This window comes from Mustelus asterias, chromosome 14 (genome assembly GCF_964213995.1).
Source record: "Mustelus asterias chromosome 14, sMusAst1.hap1.1, whole genome shotgun sequence".
NCBI classification, from domain to species: domain Eukaryota; kingdom Metazoa; phylum Chordata; class Chondrichthyes; order Carcharhiniformes; family Triakidae; genus Mustelus; species Mustelus asterias.
The window spans coordinates 3,173,718-3,190,794 of record NC_135814.1 but is presented as its reverse complement, the minus strand read 5'-3'; the positions used below and the strand labels follow the sequence as shown (position 1 = coordinate 3,190,794).

General features: G+C 46.8%; 1 protein-coding gene across 3 annotated transcripts in view; it reads right to left on the bottom strand.

The window, feature by feature from the left end:
• Positions 1–17,077, bottom strand: part of LOC144503442 (uncharacterized) — a 76,941-nt gene that overhangs the window by 11,878 nt on the left and 47,986 nt on the right. For all 3 annotated transcript variants that reach the window (XM_078227761.1, XM_078227759.1, XM_078227760.1), the window contains exon 10: positions 3,827–3,933. In XM_078227761.1, coding sequence (XP_078083887.1) covers positions 3,827–3,933 — 107 coding nt within the window. The remainder of the gene's footprint in view (positions 1–3,826; positions 3,934–17,077) is intronic.

The window sequence follows — 17,077 nt, the reverse complement described above, 5'->3', positions numbered from 1 at the left end:
GCTCCGGAAGCTCGTGCTATCAGTTAAATCTGTTGGACTTTAACCTGATGTTGTGAGACTACTTACTGTGCCTACCCCAGTCCAACGCCGGCAACTCCACATCATGTATAATTATAGGCCAGTGAGCTTGACGTCAGTGATAGGGAAACTGTTGGAGAAGATTCTTAGGAATAGGATCTATACACATTTGGAACTCAATGGTCTTGTTAGCAACAGACAGCATGGTTTGATTTGTGGGAGGTCATGTCTCACTAATTTAATTGAGTTTTTTGAGGAGGTGACAAAAATGATTGACATGGGAAGGTTTGTGAATGTTGCCTACATGGACTTTAGTAAGACATTTGAAAAGGTCCCTTGTGGCAGGCTGGTGCAAAAGATTAAATCTCATGGGATCAGGGGTGAACTAACGAGATGGATTCAGAACTTGGTCATAGAAGACAGAAGGTAGCGGTGGAAGGGTGTTTTTCTGAATGGAGGTCTGTAACTAGTGGTGTTCCGCAGGGATCAGTGCTGGGATCTCTGCTATCATTTCCAACTTGATTCACCCAATCAATATGAAGATTAAACTCATCGATATTTACTGATCTATTCTTTTTACACACTCCTATTATCTGTACTCTTTCCTACAATGTGGCTACTGTTTGGGGATCTACACACTGCTCTTACCAATGTCTTTTTTCCCTTGCTTTTTTATTAACCTCTACCCAAATGGACTCCATATTTATTCTCTCTTTTCTTGTCACCCTGTTGAGGTTCCCATCCCCTTACCATTCTAGCTTAAACTCTCAACCACATTAGCAAATATTCCCCCCAGGACATCAGTCCCAGTCCTGGATAGGTGTAACCTGTCCTGTTTGTACTGGTCCCACCTCATCCAAAACCGTCCCAATGTCCCAGGAATCTGAAACCTTCCCCTTGCATCATCTTTCAAGCCATGCATTCATTTGATAAATTCTGCTATTTCTACTCTGACTAGCATGTGGCAATGCTGGTAATTCGGAAATCACTACTTTTGAGGTCCTACTTTTCAATTTACTTTCAAACACCCTATATTCAGCTTTTAGGTCCTCAACCCTCTTTTCAACCTATGTCATTGGTACTGTAGACAGAGAAAGAACAACTACAACAATGATTTTAACAATAAAATTGGCAATATTGACTTTAAAATGGCTATTATGGCTGAGAATTAAACATACTGGGATCTTTGGTCAATTTATAATTAAAACCAGATACCAGATATCGTAAAATGACTCTGAGTCAGGGATCTGAAGCTTCCTGTGTTGCCAAAATATGGGAAGTTGTTTATTTTCCAGTAAACTTGGTGGCCTCAGTAATGGGTAAGACATGCCAATTTGAACTAAGCATAATGGCATCATTTGCAAGTAATTTCATTCGCTGTTTGAGCCGTGCGGTTGATTTCTGGTTACACAATTGGCTGGATGATAGAGAATATTCTGGAAGCAAGTGAAGGAATTTGTAGATAAAAGACATGTACAGTCCTTTGCCAACAATAACTCTATAGAGATTCACCATTGTAAGAGTTAGCTCAGTTAAGAGTTAAAGTTCAGTAAAAGAGTTAAAAGAGTTGCAACTGTTTAAATTTGAGTTGGTACCTGAAGTGTTAAATAAAGGGAGATTGTTGAATGAATTAAAGAACTGGCTCCTGTTCTTGTTTATCTCATTAAACTGGAATGTTTGGAGGGTGTTTAAAATAATACCAATAATAGCACCAATGCGTACCACGACAACTGGCTGTTAATGCTCCCTCACCAGAATGTCCTATAGCCGCTCTGAGACATCTTTGATCCTTGCACCAGAGAGGCAACATACCATCCTGGAGTCTTGTCAAACCTGATGGCTTTAAGATCTATCTTAAAGGAGGGAAATGAGACGGAGAGTTTTAGGGAGGGAATTCCAAGGTTTGGGGCCGAGGCAATTGAAGGCCCAGCTGTGAAAGGTGGAACAGAAGAGACCAGAGTTAGAGAAAAGTAAATGCCTCAGAGGGTTGTGGGACTTGAGCAGATTACAGAGATCAGGAGAGGCGACGCCATGAAGAGATTTGCAAAGAAGAATGAGAATTTTGAAATCAAGATGCTGCTTGACTGGGAGTCAATGTAGATCAACGAGTACAGGGGTTGATCGCGGGACATGAGTACCTGCCCAGAGGAAGGGGGCAATTGTAACATGAGGTGGATGGAGTGAAGTCAGAATGAGATGCTCTAATCCTCCCTATGGGGCAAACCCAGAATCCCCAGGGAAGTGAAGCATTGGACAGTTCAGAATTTAACCCTTTCTCTCCAATGTGGGACTCGAATCACATAATGGTCAAACTGGGTAATTAGTAAACCAGTTTGGTTTTTAGAATAAAACAAGTCTCAGAATAATTTTATCCTGGCTCTCGACCACAAATAACAAACACATTGAATTCAATTTCACAATTTGCCATGATGTGATTCAATAGCCTTAGGTTTGTTCATAGAAACATAGAAACTAGAAGCAGGAGTAGCCCATTTGGCCCCTCGAGCCTGTTCCACCATTCATTTTGATCATGACTGATCACCAAATTCAATATCCTGATCCTGCCTTCCCGCCATATCCCTTAATCTCTTTAGCCTCAAGAGCTATATCTAATTTCTTCTTGAAATCAGACAACGTTTTGGCCTTTGTTCGTCCAGGAGTAGAACTGCTACTGGACTTACTCACTTCAACTACTCATATTAACCTGTTGATTGTGTTGCTAAGCCCTGGATTTTGGTTAGTGCAAATAATGCAGCAGTAATTTGTATTATTCAGTGTGTATAACAATGATAACCACAAGGTTAGCAAGAGAATGGATAACATAGGTTCTGATCCAAATACAACTCACTGATCAGAAGAAGGAATGTATGGATCCCCATCTAGTGGTGAAAAAAACTGATGACCAACACCACATATTAAACCCACAGTGAACACTGAGTAAAAAAAAGACTCACTCTCGTCTGGTATGGTGAATGGTACTCGGTGAACTATTGATTCGGAAAACCAGGGCATGCGTGTGTGTATGTGTTGTGTCCATGTGTGTGTGTGTGTATGTGTGTGTGTGTGCAACATACACACACAATACACAGTAGGTAAAAGAAGGCAATTCACTCCTGTCCGATTCTGTACTGTCCCAGGGTGTCTCAGTGTCAGCCTTCCTGGATGTATTTTGTATACTTGCTGAGGAGTAGCTGGTACTTAACAGCAGAAGGCTGCATTAGGGAGATGAAACTGTCCAACCTACTGATAGGGTAGAGCTCATTCCAATATCAAATACTGACTCTAAATATCGTTAGCTTTGTCACTGCTGTATCTACAGAAAGAAAATCATCCCATTTCACCTTTAACACATTTTGCAGCTTCCAGAGCAGTCAGAGTATGAGTGTTATCTGGGTTGAGCTTTCCTGAAACTCCAAATAACTGAATGATTGTTTTATCTTCAATCTCTTCCTGGGAAAATGGTGAGCGTTTGCAGCCTAATTAACAGAGGACAATGCTTGATCTGTAACCATTTTTCTAGCCAGCTGATGGAGTAGATGGTCTTGCACGGTGGAAGGCTTTTTGGGAGGGGTGGGGGTCAATGGCTACCCACTGAATGCAAAGATCTTGCTGGCTGTCAATGCAGAATTCAGGCAGAGCCTGAACTCAGGCCTCCACTTGCTCATGATCTCTGGAGTGGGATTTGAATCCTGCACCTTCTGACTCAGAATGCAGCCTCCACCAGTGAACTAATTATTAACCAGGGAAATTGTAAAATATGATGGGTAGCAACAGACAATTAGAAAGACCTTCACAGAGTATGACATACTGTGTTAAAGATTCAGCCAGCGACAGGAGCTCAGTATCCTTGAACTTTAGTTCTTCTGCTCTGTGTTGTCTGTCCTTCTTCTCAGTCAGCAATGCTTCATTTATTGCCTGGCAATAGGGGAAAAATAGAGAAAGAGAAAGAGAAATTCATCCAAAAGGAGAGTTCAAATCTTACTTCACTGAGAACCCTCACTGGGATATGCGTTCCATAGTTACTGAAACCCCTCCAAAATGTCAGCCAAGTACCTATTCCTCATAGGTGAACTTCGGCAGCAAGAATACCCAGATAAGGGCATCACATGTGGGCCTGGTCCTGTTCACACACTCACTTCGCAGGGCAATGTCCCCATGGCTGGTTACACAAACCGCACTGTAACATGGCTATCATCAGGGAGGGATAGGGCATTGAACAAAAACTGTCAACAAGCAAGGAGATTAGCCCATACTCAAAATCAGTTCAGAACACTCATGTTCTCCCATACATGGAGATTTTCAGAATATTCACTTCCTCCTCTTACTCACTGTTACCTCACACATTCATTCTCTTCACTATTTTATGCTTTTCTCACAGCCTCACACACATTGATTATCGCAAGTCATTCTGTCTTCACTCACTCTCTCCTCACACATTCACTCACTTCACTCACTCCCTCTTCACACACTCATACTCCTCATACACTCACCATCTCCTCGCACACTCACTCACTTGTCATGTGCCAATAGAACCCAGATCCAAGCCTCTGATTTACCTGAATGATGTGTATCATGGTTTGGCAGTGAGGTAATAAACAGTGACAAGACTCTAACCCAAAGAGGATGATTGGAGAGAAACTTCATCCGGAACCACATATCATCTGACAAGGGCCAGGTACTTCAAGACTAAGGCCTAGGATCAAGTTGTGCGGTGCAGAGAAGCAAAGATTCAGATTCTAGTCCAGAGATTTGAGGAGATAACCTAAGCTGATGTGGCACTGGTAGAAGGGCTACCTTTCGGATGAGGTATAAAACTCAGGGCAGTTTCTGGAAATGGCTCAGATGTTATTTAAATATTTCAAGGGCAGTTTTAAATTTCAATAAGAGCAGCAGATTTCATGGTGCCTTGGCCAATGTTCCTCCTTCAACCCAGGGATCGTTCTCCTTAAAGCAAAGGTTAAGGGGAGATTTAATAGAGATAATCAAAATAATGAAGGTGGCAACTGAGTCGCAACCGCTGATATTGTTACCCACAAGGGATCGTTCCGATATAACGATATAAGCACCTACCATTTGGAATAACATCGGCACTGTCAATAAGTGGAGCTGAGTCTTATTAAATTATTAAATGGTGGAGCAGGCTCGAGGGGTCAGATGGCCAACTCCTGCTCCGAGTTCTTATGTTCTTATTTTCTTATATAAGTTCATGAGTTCATAAGAATCCAGAATTCAATGGGCCAAATCTTAAGCGGTGTTCAGTGTTATTTGGATGACATTCTAATCACAGGCAAAAATGACTAGGAACATTTACAAAACTTAGGAAACACTGGAGCATCAAGAGAAGTACAACCACCATGTGAAGAAGGAAAAATGTGGATTTTTCAGATCATTCATCATTTATCGAGATCACATAATAGACACAGTTGAAGTTGAATTAACAGTGGAAAGTAGAGTATTGTTATGAGGGTTTGGCGTGATCATTCCTCCAGGATTACAAAGCCAAATCTTGGATCAACTGCACGAAGCTCATCCAGGAGTGGAGCAGAGTGCATGAAGCTACTTTTGGCCAGGACTTGACTCACAAGTAGAAGACAATGTGGTGCTAAATTATGGAATATTCCACCTCTACAGCCACTTCACCTGTGGAATTGGCTTTGGCGGAGGATAAACATCAACTTTGCGGGACCCATTGAAGGCTATGAGCGGAATTCTCCTCAAAAACCTCTGTCAAATTCATGTGAAAAATTGAGTAAATCGCACTGGTTTCTTCAGTGGGAGTTCAGAGAAGAATCTCCCACACTCTGTAACCACCCCCCCCCCCCCCCCCCCCACACCCCCCCCCCTCCCCCCACCCCCCGCTGCCCAACCCTCTGAGGGGCCCCATTTGCCCTCCCTTTACTCCAGCGGGGTCGGGCCACCAGCTCCCGAGCTCGAGTAAACCCTGCTGGAGTGAAGCACTCTGGCTGTGGGGGAGAGGTTAGTGGGCCCAGAGATTTCAGCCCCGGGCCCGCTAATTGTATTTAAAATAATATATTTAAATTAGTATTTAAATAATTTATTCTGATTTCTGCCGTGAAGCTGATGCCACAGAGATCCGACGCCAGGAGATGCTATAGACGCGTGAAGCCCAGTGCAGATCCCACGAATCGGGCGGTGCTGGACTCTCCTGGCCCACTGCGCTATTTTGTAGTGCAGCGGGATGGGAGAATCGCCCCAAATATGTTTCTTATCCTAGTGGATGTGCATTCAAAGCGGATCAAAGTCAGGATGATGAAATCCACTACGATGGAAAGAACCATAGAGGAGTTGGATGAATTGTTTGCAAGATTTTGACAGCTCAAACAACTAGTCAGCGATAATGGGGCACAATTCACATCCCAGGAATTGCCTTAAGATCAATCATATACAACACATAAGGACTGTCCTATATCATCCATCCACTAACGGGTTGGCAGTCACTTAAACATGTCTTCAAAGCATCAGAAGACAAAGGTTGGCCATCCAGGAGAGTAAACAACTTTCTCATGTCCTATCCGAACATGGCTCATGCCAGCACACAAGATTCATCAGCAGTGTTATTCCTGGGATGGAAACTGAGAACTAAATTTGATCTAATCACGCTACCTGACACTACTATAATAGAGCAACAACAACAAGCACAAGTTACTCGCCGTGAACAAACATTGAAGAAGAGTTTTAAACAAGGAGAAAGAGTTTGAGTGAGAAACTACTCTACAAGTGAGTAGTACCTGGAACCATTCTAGCTAAGACAGTCCAATTTCTCATACAGTACAACTTGATGATGAGAGAATATAGCGGAGACACAAGAGTCAAATTGTCGCTTCAAAAAGTGAATTAGTGGGAACAGTATCAGAAAGGCTTACGTCAGACACTCAAGATTAGGAAATGCCTGAATCAAATATTACTACAGAACGAAGTTCAGATTCTACTCCAGTAGAAAATCCAAAATGTCTGGAAGTTGACAATGAAGCAACTTCATAAGATGAAGCACCTGATATACATGAGGAATAAGCTACTGAGGATGTCAAAGATCAGACTCTGGGACATCGTACCTTACCAAAACAAAATTGATGTCCACCAAAAAGACTCTTGTATATGTGTAGATAATAATACTTGGTAATGTAACTAATAAAACAAAGTACAAAGAAAAGTATAGCACAGGAACAACCCTTCAGTCCTCCAAGCCTGTGCCAATAATGATGCCCTAACTAAACTGAAAAACCCTTCTGTCCTTACTCAGTCCGTATCCCTCTATTCCCTCCCTATTCATGTGCCCATCCAGATGCATCTTCAATGTTGCTAATGTGCCTGCTTCCACTATCTCCTCTGGCAGCGCATTCCAGGCACCCACCACTCTCTGCATGAAAAACAGCCCCCACACATCTCCCTTAAACTTTCCCCCCCTCACCTTGAACCTGTAATTGACACTTCCACCCTTGGAAAAGCCTCTGACTATCCACCCTGTCTGTGCCTCTCATAATTTAGTAGACCTCGATCAGGTCTCCCCTCAGCCTCCGACTTTCCAATGAAAACAATCCTAGTTTACTTAACCTCTCCTCATAGCCAACACCCTCGAGACCAGGCAATATCCTGGTGAACCTTCTTTGCACTCTCTCCAAAGCTTCCACATTCTTCTGGTAGTGTGGTGACCAGAGCTGCACGCAATACTCTAAATGCGACTAACCAAAGTTTTATAGAGCTGCAACATGATTTCCCAACTCCTACACTCAATGCCCTGGCTGATGAAGGCAAGCATGCCATAAGCCTTTTTAATCACCTTGGCCACCTTTATGGGAACTTTTAGGGAACTGTGGACCTGCATTCCCAGATCCCTCTGTATGTTAATGTTCCTAAGCGTTTTGCCATTTATGGTATAGTACACACCTAAATTTGATCCTCCAAAACACATCACCTTGCATTTGTCTGGGTTAAATTCCATCTGCCATTTTTATGCCCAAGTCTCCAATCTCTCTATATCCTGTTGTATCCTCTGACAATCCTTAGCACTATCAGCAACTCCACCAATCTTTGTGTCATCCGCAAACCTACTAATCAGACCCCTCCCATTTTCCTCCGGATGATCTATCGATACTACAAACATAGTGTTCCCAGCATTGATCCCTGTGGAACACCATTAGTCACAGACATCCACTCTGAAAAACACCCTTCCACCGCTATTCTCTGTCTCCTATAACCAAGTCAGTTCTGTATCCATCTTGCTCGCCCACCCCGAATCCCATGTTTGTTTTAGTTTTTGTACCAGTCTGCCATGTGGGACCTTGTCAAGCGCCTTACTAAATTCCATATGAACGACATCCACAGCCCTTCCCTCATCAATTATCTTTGTCACCTCTTCAAAAAACTCAATCAAGTTGGTGAGACATGATTTTCCCGTACAAAACCATGCTGCCTGTCACTAACTGGTCCATTTTCTTCCAAATGTGCATATATCTTGTCCCTCAGTATCTTCTCCAAAAGCTTCCCCACCACCGACATCAGTCTCACCAGCCTATAACTTGCTGGATTATCCCTGCTTCCTTTCTTAAACAAGGGACCAACATTGGCTATTCTCCAGACCTCTAGAACCTTGCCTGTGGTCAAAGAGGATGTGAAAATATCTGTTATAGAAACATAGAAACGTAGAAAATTACAGCACAAAACAGGCCCTTCGGCCCCACAAGTTGTGCCGAACATATCCCTACCTTTTAGGCCTACCTATAACCCTCCATCCTATCAAGTCCCATGTACTCATCCAGGAGTCTCTTAAAAGACCCTATTGAGTTTGCCTCCACCACCACTGACGGCAGCCGATTCCACTCGCCCACCACCCTCTGTGTGAAAAACTTCCCCCCAACATTTCCCTTGTACCTACCCCCCAGCACCTTAAACCTGTGTCTCGCGTAGCAGCCATTTCCACCCTGGGAAAAAGCCTCTGAGAGTCCACCCGATCTATGCCTCTCAACATCTTATATACCTCTATTAGGTCTCCTCTCATCCTACGTCTCTCCAAGGAGAAAAGACCAAGCTCCCTCAGCCTATCCTCATAAGGCATGCCACTCAATCCAGGCAACATCCTTGTAAAATTCCTCTGCACCCTTTCAATCTTTTCCACATCCTTCCTGTAATGAGGTGACCAGAACTGAGCACAGTACTCCAAGTGGGGTCTGACGAGGGTCTTATATAGCTGCATCATTATCCCCGGACTCCTAAACTCAATCCCTCGATTGATAAAGGCCAGCACACCATACGCCTTCTTAACCACCTCCTCCACCTGCGGGGCCGATTTTAGAGTCCTATGGACCCGGACCCCAAGGTCCTTCTGATCCTCTACAGTACTAAGAGTCTTTCCCTTTATATTGTACTCCTTCATCCCATTTGACCTGCCAAAGTGGACCATGACGCATTTATCTGGGTTGAAGTCCATCTGCCACTTCTCCGCCCAGTCTTGCATCCTATCTATGTCCCTCTGTAACTTCTGACATCCCTCCAGACTATCCACAACCCCACCAACCTTTGTGTCGTCGGCAAACTTACCAACCCATCCCTCCACTTCCTCATCCAGGTCATTTATGAAAATGACAAACAGCAAGGGTCCCAGAACAGATCCCTGGGGCACACCACTGGTGACCGACCTCCAATTAGAAAAAGACCCATCTATACACACTCTCTGCCTCCTTTGGGCAAGCCAGTTCTGGATCCACAGGGCAGCAGCCCCTTGGATCCCATGCCCTTGCACGGGGGACCTTATCGAACGCCTTGCTAAAATCCATATAAACCACATCTACCGCTTTCCCTTCGTCAATGTGTTTAGTCACATTTTCAAAGAACTCCATCAGGCCCGTAAGGCACGATCTTCCCTTGACAAAGCCATGCTGAGTATTCTTGAGCATACTAAACCTCTCTCAATGCTCATAAATCTTGTCCCTCAGGATCTTCTCCATCAGCTTACCAACCACTGAGGTTAGAGTCACCGGTCGGTAATTTCCTGGGCTATCCCTATTCCCCTTCTTGAAAATAGGACCACATCCGCAATCCTCCAATCCTCCGGCACCTCTCCCGTCTCCATCGACGACGCAAAGATCATCGCCAGAGGCTCTGCAATCTCTTCCCTCGCCTCCCACAGTAACCTGGGGTACATCCCATCCGGACCCGGCGACTTATCTATCTTGATGCCATTCAAAGATTCCAGCACAACCTCTTTGTTAAAGTACACATACTCAATCTTTTCAGTCCACTGCAAGCCCACAGTACATCCACCCATGTCCTTCTCCACTGTGAAAACCGAGGCAAAATACTCATTAAGCACCTCTGCCATTTCTACTGGTTCCGTACAGATTTTCCCGCCTTCACGTTTTATAGGCCCTATTCCTTCTCGTCTCATCCTTTTACTCTTCACATATTTATAGAACGCCTTAGGGTTTTCCCTAATTCTACTCGCCAAGGCCTTCTCGTGACCCCTTCTGGCTCTCCTAATTTCCTTCTTTAGTCCCTTCCTACAAGCCGTATACACATCTAGATCCCTATTTTTGCCAAGCTCTCTCAACCTTTTGTATGCTTTCCTTTTCTTCTCGACTAGGTCTCGCACAGCTTTCGTGCACCACGGTTCCTTTAACCTACCACCTCCTCCCTATCTGCTCGGAACATTGTCCTGTAGAACTCTATACAGACATTCCTTGAAAAACTGCCACCTCTCTTCAGTAGATTTCCCCGAGAATACCTCCTTCCAATTTACTCCTCTAATTTGCTGCCTTATGTCTTCAGATTTCCCCTTACTCCATATAAACACTTTCCTAGCTTGCCTGATCCTCTCTTTCTCCAATGCAAGTGTGGTGAACCATCGTTGGTTCACCACTGGGGGTTGTTACTATGTTACTGTTGGGCTAGGGTGTTGTTACTGTGGGGGTTGTACAATGTTGTTGGGTTAGGGTGTTTACCTGTTATAAGAGTTATCATGGCACATTCCAGTGGGGTCCCGCCTCCGGTGGCGAGGTATAAGACCCCCTGCTCCGGCAGGACCCCTTCAGTCTGAACTGGTGTATTCGTGTTAGTAGTTCCATTGTTACTCTATTAAAGCCTTCAATACCGAAGCCTTGGTTCCACGTGCTTATTGTCGCGCATTGTTTGTTGGTTAAAAAGAAAAAGGAGGCTTATGTTCGGATGAGACGTGAGCACTCGGGTAGTGCACTAGAAAGCTTTAGATTGGCTAAGAGGGAGTTGAAGAGCGAGCTTAGAAGGGCTAAAAGGGGACATGAGAAGACTTTGGCGGATAGGGTTAAAGAGAATCCTAAGGCGTTCTATAGGTATGTCAAGAACAGAAGGTTGGTTAGGGCAAGTTTAGGGCCAGTTATAGATGGCAGAGGGAAGTTATGTGTGGAACCGGAGGAGATTGGTGAAGCATTGAACCAATATTTCTCTTCGGTGTTCACGCAAGGGGACATGAATATAGCTGAGGAGGACACTGGGTTGCAAGGGAGTAGAATAGACAGTATTACAGTTGATAAGGAGGATGTGCAGGATATTCTGGAGGGTCTGAAAATAGATAAATCCCCTGGTCCGGATGGGATTTATCCAAGGATTCTCTGGGAGGCAAGAGAAGTGATTGCAGAGCCTCTGGCTCTGATCTTCAGGTCGTCGTTGGCCTCTGGTATAGTACCAGAAGATTGGAGGTTAGCAAATGTTGTCCCATTGTTTAAGAAGGGGAACAGAGACTTCCCCGGGAATTATAGACCGGTGAGTCTCACTTCTGTTGTCGGCAAGATGTTGGAAAAAATTATAAGGGATAGGATTTATAGTTATTTGGAGAGTAATGAATTGATAGGTGATAGTCAGCATGGTTTTGTGGCAGGTAGGTCGTGCCTTACTAACCTTATTGAGTTTTTTGAGAAAGTGACCAAGGAGGTGGATGGGGGCAAGGCAGTGGACGTGGTATATATGGATTTTAGTAAGGCGTTTGATAAGGTTCACCATGGTAGGCTTCTGCAGAAAATGCAGATGTATGGGATTGGGGGTGATCTAGGAAATTGGATCAGGAATTGGCTAGCGGATAGGAAACAGAGGGTGGTGGTTGATAGTAAATATTCATCATGGAGTGCGGTTACAAGTGGTGTACCTCAGGGATCTGTTTTGGGGCCACTGCTGTTTGTAATATTTATTAATGATCTGGATGAGGGTATAGTTGGGTGGATTAGCAAATTTGCTGATGACACCAAAGTCGGTGGTGTGGTAGACAGTGAGGAAGGGTGTCGTAGTTTGCAGGAAGACTTAGACAGGTTGCAAAGTTGGGCCGAGAGGTGGCGGATGGAGTTTAATGCGGAGAAGTGTGAGGTAATTCACTTTGGTAGGAATAACAGATGTGTTGAGTATAGGGCTAACGGGAGGACTTTGAATAGTGTGGAGGAGCAGAGGGATCTAGGTGTATGTGTGCATAGATCCCTGAAAGTTGGGAATCAAGTAGATAAGGTTGTTAAGAAGGCATATGGTGTCTTGGCGTTTATTGGTAGGGGGATTGAATTTAGGAGTCGTAGCGTTATGTTGCAACTGTACACAACTCTGGTGCGGCCGCACTTGGAGTACTGTGTGCAGTTCTGGTCCCCACATTACAGGAAGGATGTGGAGGCTTTGGAGAGGGTGCAGAGGAGGTTTACCAGGATGTTGCCTGGTATGGAGGGGAGATCCTATGAGGAGAGGCTGAGGGATTTGGGATTGTTTTCGCTGGAAAGGCGGCGGCTAAGAGGGGATCTTATTGAAACATATAAGATGATTAGAGGTTTAGATAGGGTGGATAGTGATAGCCTTTTTCCTCTGATGGAGAAATCCAGCACGAGGGGGCATGGCTTTAAATTGAGGGGGGGTAGTTATAGAACCGATGTCAGGGGTAGGTTCTTTACCCAGAGGGTGGTGAGGGATTGGAATGCCCTGCCAGCATCAGTAGTAAATGCGCCTAGTTTGGGGGCGTTTAAGAGATCCGTAGATAGGTTCATGGACGAAAAGAAATTGGTTTAGGTTGGAGGGTCACAGTTTTTTTTTAACTGGTCGGTGCAACATCGTGGGCCGAAGGGCCTGTTCTGCGCTGTAATGTTCTATGTTCTATGTTCAATTTAATAGAGTAACAGAAAACTCACAGCTGTACAACAAGAAAAAAAAACAGAGAGTATGGAACAGATTCTAAAACCGGATCGTCTGACACTGGACCCACGTGCGGTCGGTGCAGCTAACACATTCGACCATTGGTGGAAGTGTTTTGAGGACTACCTGGCAGCCTCGGTAGCTATCACTACAGACAGTGATAAACTCCAGGTCCTCCACGCAAGGGTAAGCGACACGATTTACCTAGCCATTCGTGCAGCTCCCATTTACCCAGGTGCCGTCGAGCTCCTAAAAAAAAGATACACGAAGCCACCCAACGAGATACATGCTCGTTACCTCCTCGCTACACGACGTCGGCAGTCGGGCGAAACCATGGAGGACTACGCCAATGAGCTCCTGCAGCTTGCCAGGGGTTGCGATTGTAAGGACGTATCAGCCGAACAGTATATGTACGACCTCGCCCGAGACGCGTTCGTAGCAGGGGTAGGGTCCTCGTACATCAGGCTTAAATTGCTGGAAAAGGGGAAACTCGACTTGACCCAAGCAATGGAGATGGCCGTGATGCTGGAAGCGGCGTCGAAGAGCTTGGCGCTGTACCCCGAGGACCACGTGCAGTCAACGTGGTTGGAGCAAGCTCAGCTCCCTCCTCGCCCCGCTAACCCGCGCTCCCAGATCGATTCGACGACGGCGGCAGCTCCAGGTGGCCAGCGATGCTATTTTTGTGGTGGGGCGAAGCATCCACGGCAACAGTGTCCGGCAAGAACGGCAATCTGCAGCCAGTGCGGTAAAAAAGGCCACTACGGCAAAGTCTGCAGGTCCAAACCTAAAAACAGCAGTGCAGCTTGTAACCCTCCAGAACGGAGACAATCTCCTTCGGCGTCGCAGTACCCACGAGGTCCGACCACGTGCGATCCCAGGACGGCGCCATCGTGGCTGACAGAGGAGGAGGAAGACCACCAGGAGTCGCTGCGCTTGGCGCCCTCACCCACGTGCGATTCATGGGGGCGGCCATCATGGTCCACGACGACTAGGAGCGACCAGCAGGGGTCCTCAGCATCCACATCGGCAGCATGCAGTGATGCCCAGGGGCCAACGGTGGCGTCGATCTCCCTGGATCAGACCAGACACTACAGACTTGAACATTCTATGATGGATATAAAGGTTAGTGGTAGAACTGTGAATTGTCTGTTTGACAGTGGAAGCACCGAAAGTTTCATACACCCTGAAACTGCTAAAAGGTGTGGACTCCGGGTTCTCCCTGCCAAGCAGACAATTTCCATGGCATCACGGTCCCGGTCTGTACCGATCCAAGGACGATGTATGGTAACTCTTGAGGTACAGGGCACAATTTACGAGCAATACAGGCTCCTTGTGTTACCTCACCTTTGCGCGCCAATTCTCCTCGGACTAAACTTTATGGTCCACATGAAGAGTGTGATCCTACAGTATGGTGGGCCACTCCCTTCACTGGCAGTAGGGAATCAGCCGCAGCCTCCAAATTGCCCAAAGCGCCCCGCATGCAATCTATCCACCCTGAAAATCACTACACCATCCCTTTTTAAAAATCTGGTACCTGGCTGCAAGCCCATCGCTACTAAAAGTTACAGCGCTGAGGACCGGATCTTTATTAGATCTGAGGTTCAGCGGCTCCTCAAGGAAGGGATCATACAGGCCAGTGCTAGTCCGTGGAGAGCGCAGGTCGTGGTAGTCAAAAGCGGGAACAAACCTCGGATGGTCATCGACTATAGTCAGACCATTAATCGTTATACGCAGCTGGATGCGTATCCTCTCCCGCGCATTTCTGATATGGTCAATCAGATTGCGCAGTACCGAGTGTTTTCTACCATAGACCTTAAGTCCGCCTACCATCAACTCCCCATCCGCCCAGAGGACCGACAATATACGGCTTTTGAGGCGGATGGTCGTCTATACCAATTCCTCAGGGTTCCATTTGGTGTCACCAATGGGGTCTCGGTCTTCCAGCGTGCTATGGACCGAATGGTGGACCAGAACGGGTTGCGGGCTACCTTCCCGTACCTGGATAACGTCACCATCTGCGGCCATGACCAGCAGGACCACGACACGAATCTCCAACACTTTCTGCGCACTGCATCTCGCCTGAATCTGACCTATAACAGGGAGAAGTGCGTATTCCGTATGCGTAGGTTAGCCATCCTCGGATACGTGGTGGAAAACGGGGTCATTGGCCCTGATCCAGACCGTATGCGCCCACTCACTGAACTTCCCTTGCCCGCTAGCACGAAAGCACTGAGGAGATGCCTCGGGTTCTTTTCGTATTATGCACAGTGGGTCCCCAACTACGCGGACAAAGCTCGTCCGCTCATTAAGTCCACGACCTTCCCACTTACGCCGGAGGCCCAATTGGCCTTCAAGGCTTTGAAGAGCGACATCTCGAAAGCCACGATGCACGCGGTGGATGAATCCATTCCTTTCCAGGTGGAGAGTGATGCATCTGATTTCGCCCTAGCCGCCACACTAAACCAGGCAGGCAGGCCCGTCGCGTTCTTTTCCCGCACCCTTCAAGGCCCAGAAATTCGGCACTCAGCGGTGGAGAAGGAGGCTCAGGCCATTGTGGAGGCAGTCAGACACTGGCGCCATTACCTGGCAGGGAAGCGGTTCACCCTGATCACGGATCAACGATCCGTGGCGTTTATGTTCAGCAACACGCAGAGGGGCAAGATCAAGAACGATAAGATCTTGCGGTGGAGAATTGAGCTCTCCACCTATAATTACGATATTATGTATCGTCCAGGGAAGCTCAATGAGCCCTCGGATGCCCTCTCGCGCGGAACATGCGCCATCATGCAGGAGGACCGCTTGAAGGCTCTCCACAATGATCTGTGTCATCCTGGAGTCACCAGACTCTACCACTTCGTCAAAGCCCGCAACCTGCCTTACTCGGTGGAGGAAGTCAGGTCAGTGACTAGAAGCTGTCGGATTTGCGCAGAATGCAAACCACACTTTTATCGACCAGACCGGGCACAATTGGTCAAGGCCACTCGCCCTTTTGAGAGGCTGAGTGTGGATTTTAAGGGCCCCCTTCCCTCAACGGATCGGAATGTCTATTTCCTCAACATAATAGACGAGTATTCCCGGTTTCCGTTTGTTGTCCCCTGTGCGGACACGTCGACTGCCACCGTCATCAAGGCTTTCAGTGAACTTTTTACCCTGTTCGGGTACCCCTGCTACATTCATAGCGACAGGGGCTCGTCGTTCATGAGCAACGACTTGAGGCAATTCCTGCTCTCATTCGGGATTGCCTCTAGTAGAACCACGAGCTACAACCCTAGGGGTAACGGACAGGTGGAAAGGGAGAATGCTACAGTCTGGAAGGCTGTCCTACTGGCACTGAAATCCAGGGGCCTTCCAGTCTCCCGTTGGCAGGAGGTCCTTCCAAATGCGCTCCATTCTATCCGCTCCCTCCTGTGTACGGCAACCAATGCTACTCCCCACGAGAGGATGTTCTCATTCCCTCGGAAGTCGTCCTCGGGAACCTCATTGCCAGCCTGGTTGACGTACCCAGGACCCGTCCTTCTGCGGCGACATGTGAGGGCTCGCAAGTCCGACCCCTTGGTCGAACCGGTCCAACTCCTCCACGCCAACCCTCAGTATGCCTATGTGGCATATCCTGACGGGCGAGAGGACACTGTCTCCATTAGAGACCTGGCGCCCGCAGGGGACGTAGCAACTCCTGTCGCTCCTATTCCCCCAGTCACGAATCCACTACTCCTCATTGCTTCCCCAGACGTGGCGCGGTCAGCACCGGGACCAGTGCATAACACTTTTACTCCCATGTACAGCTTGCCTGAGACTCGGAGATCGGCGCCACCATCATCACCACCACCACCACCACCAAACGTTCCAGGATCCCCTGCACCATCGCCTCACAAGGGCCGGCCGGCCCGGGAGTCCTTGAGGGGGCAGCCAGACG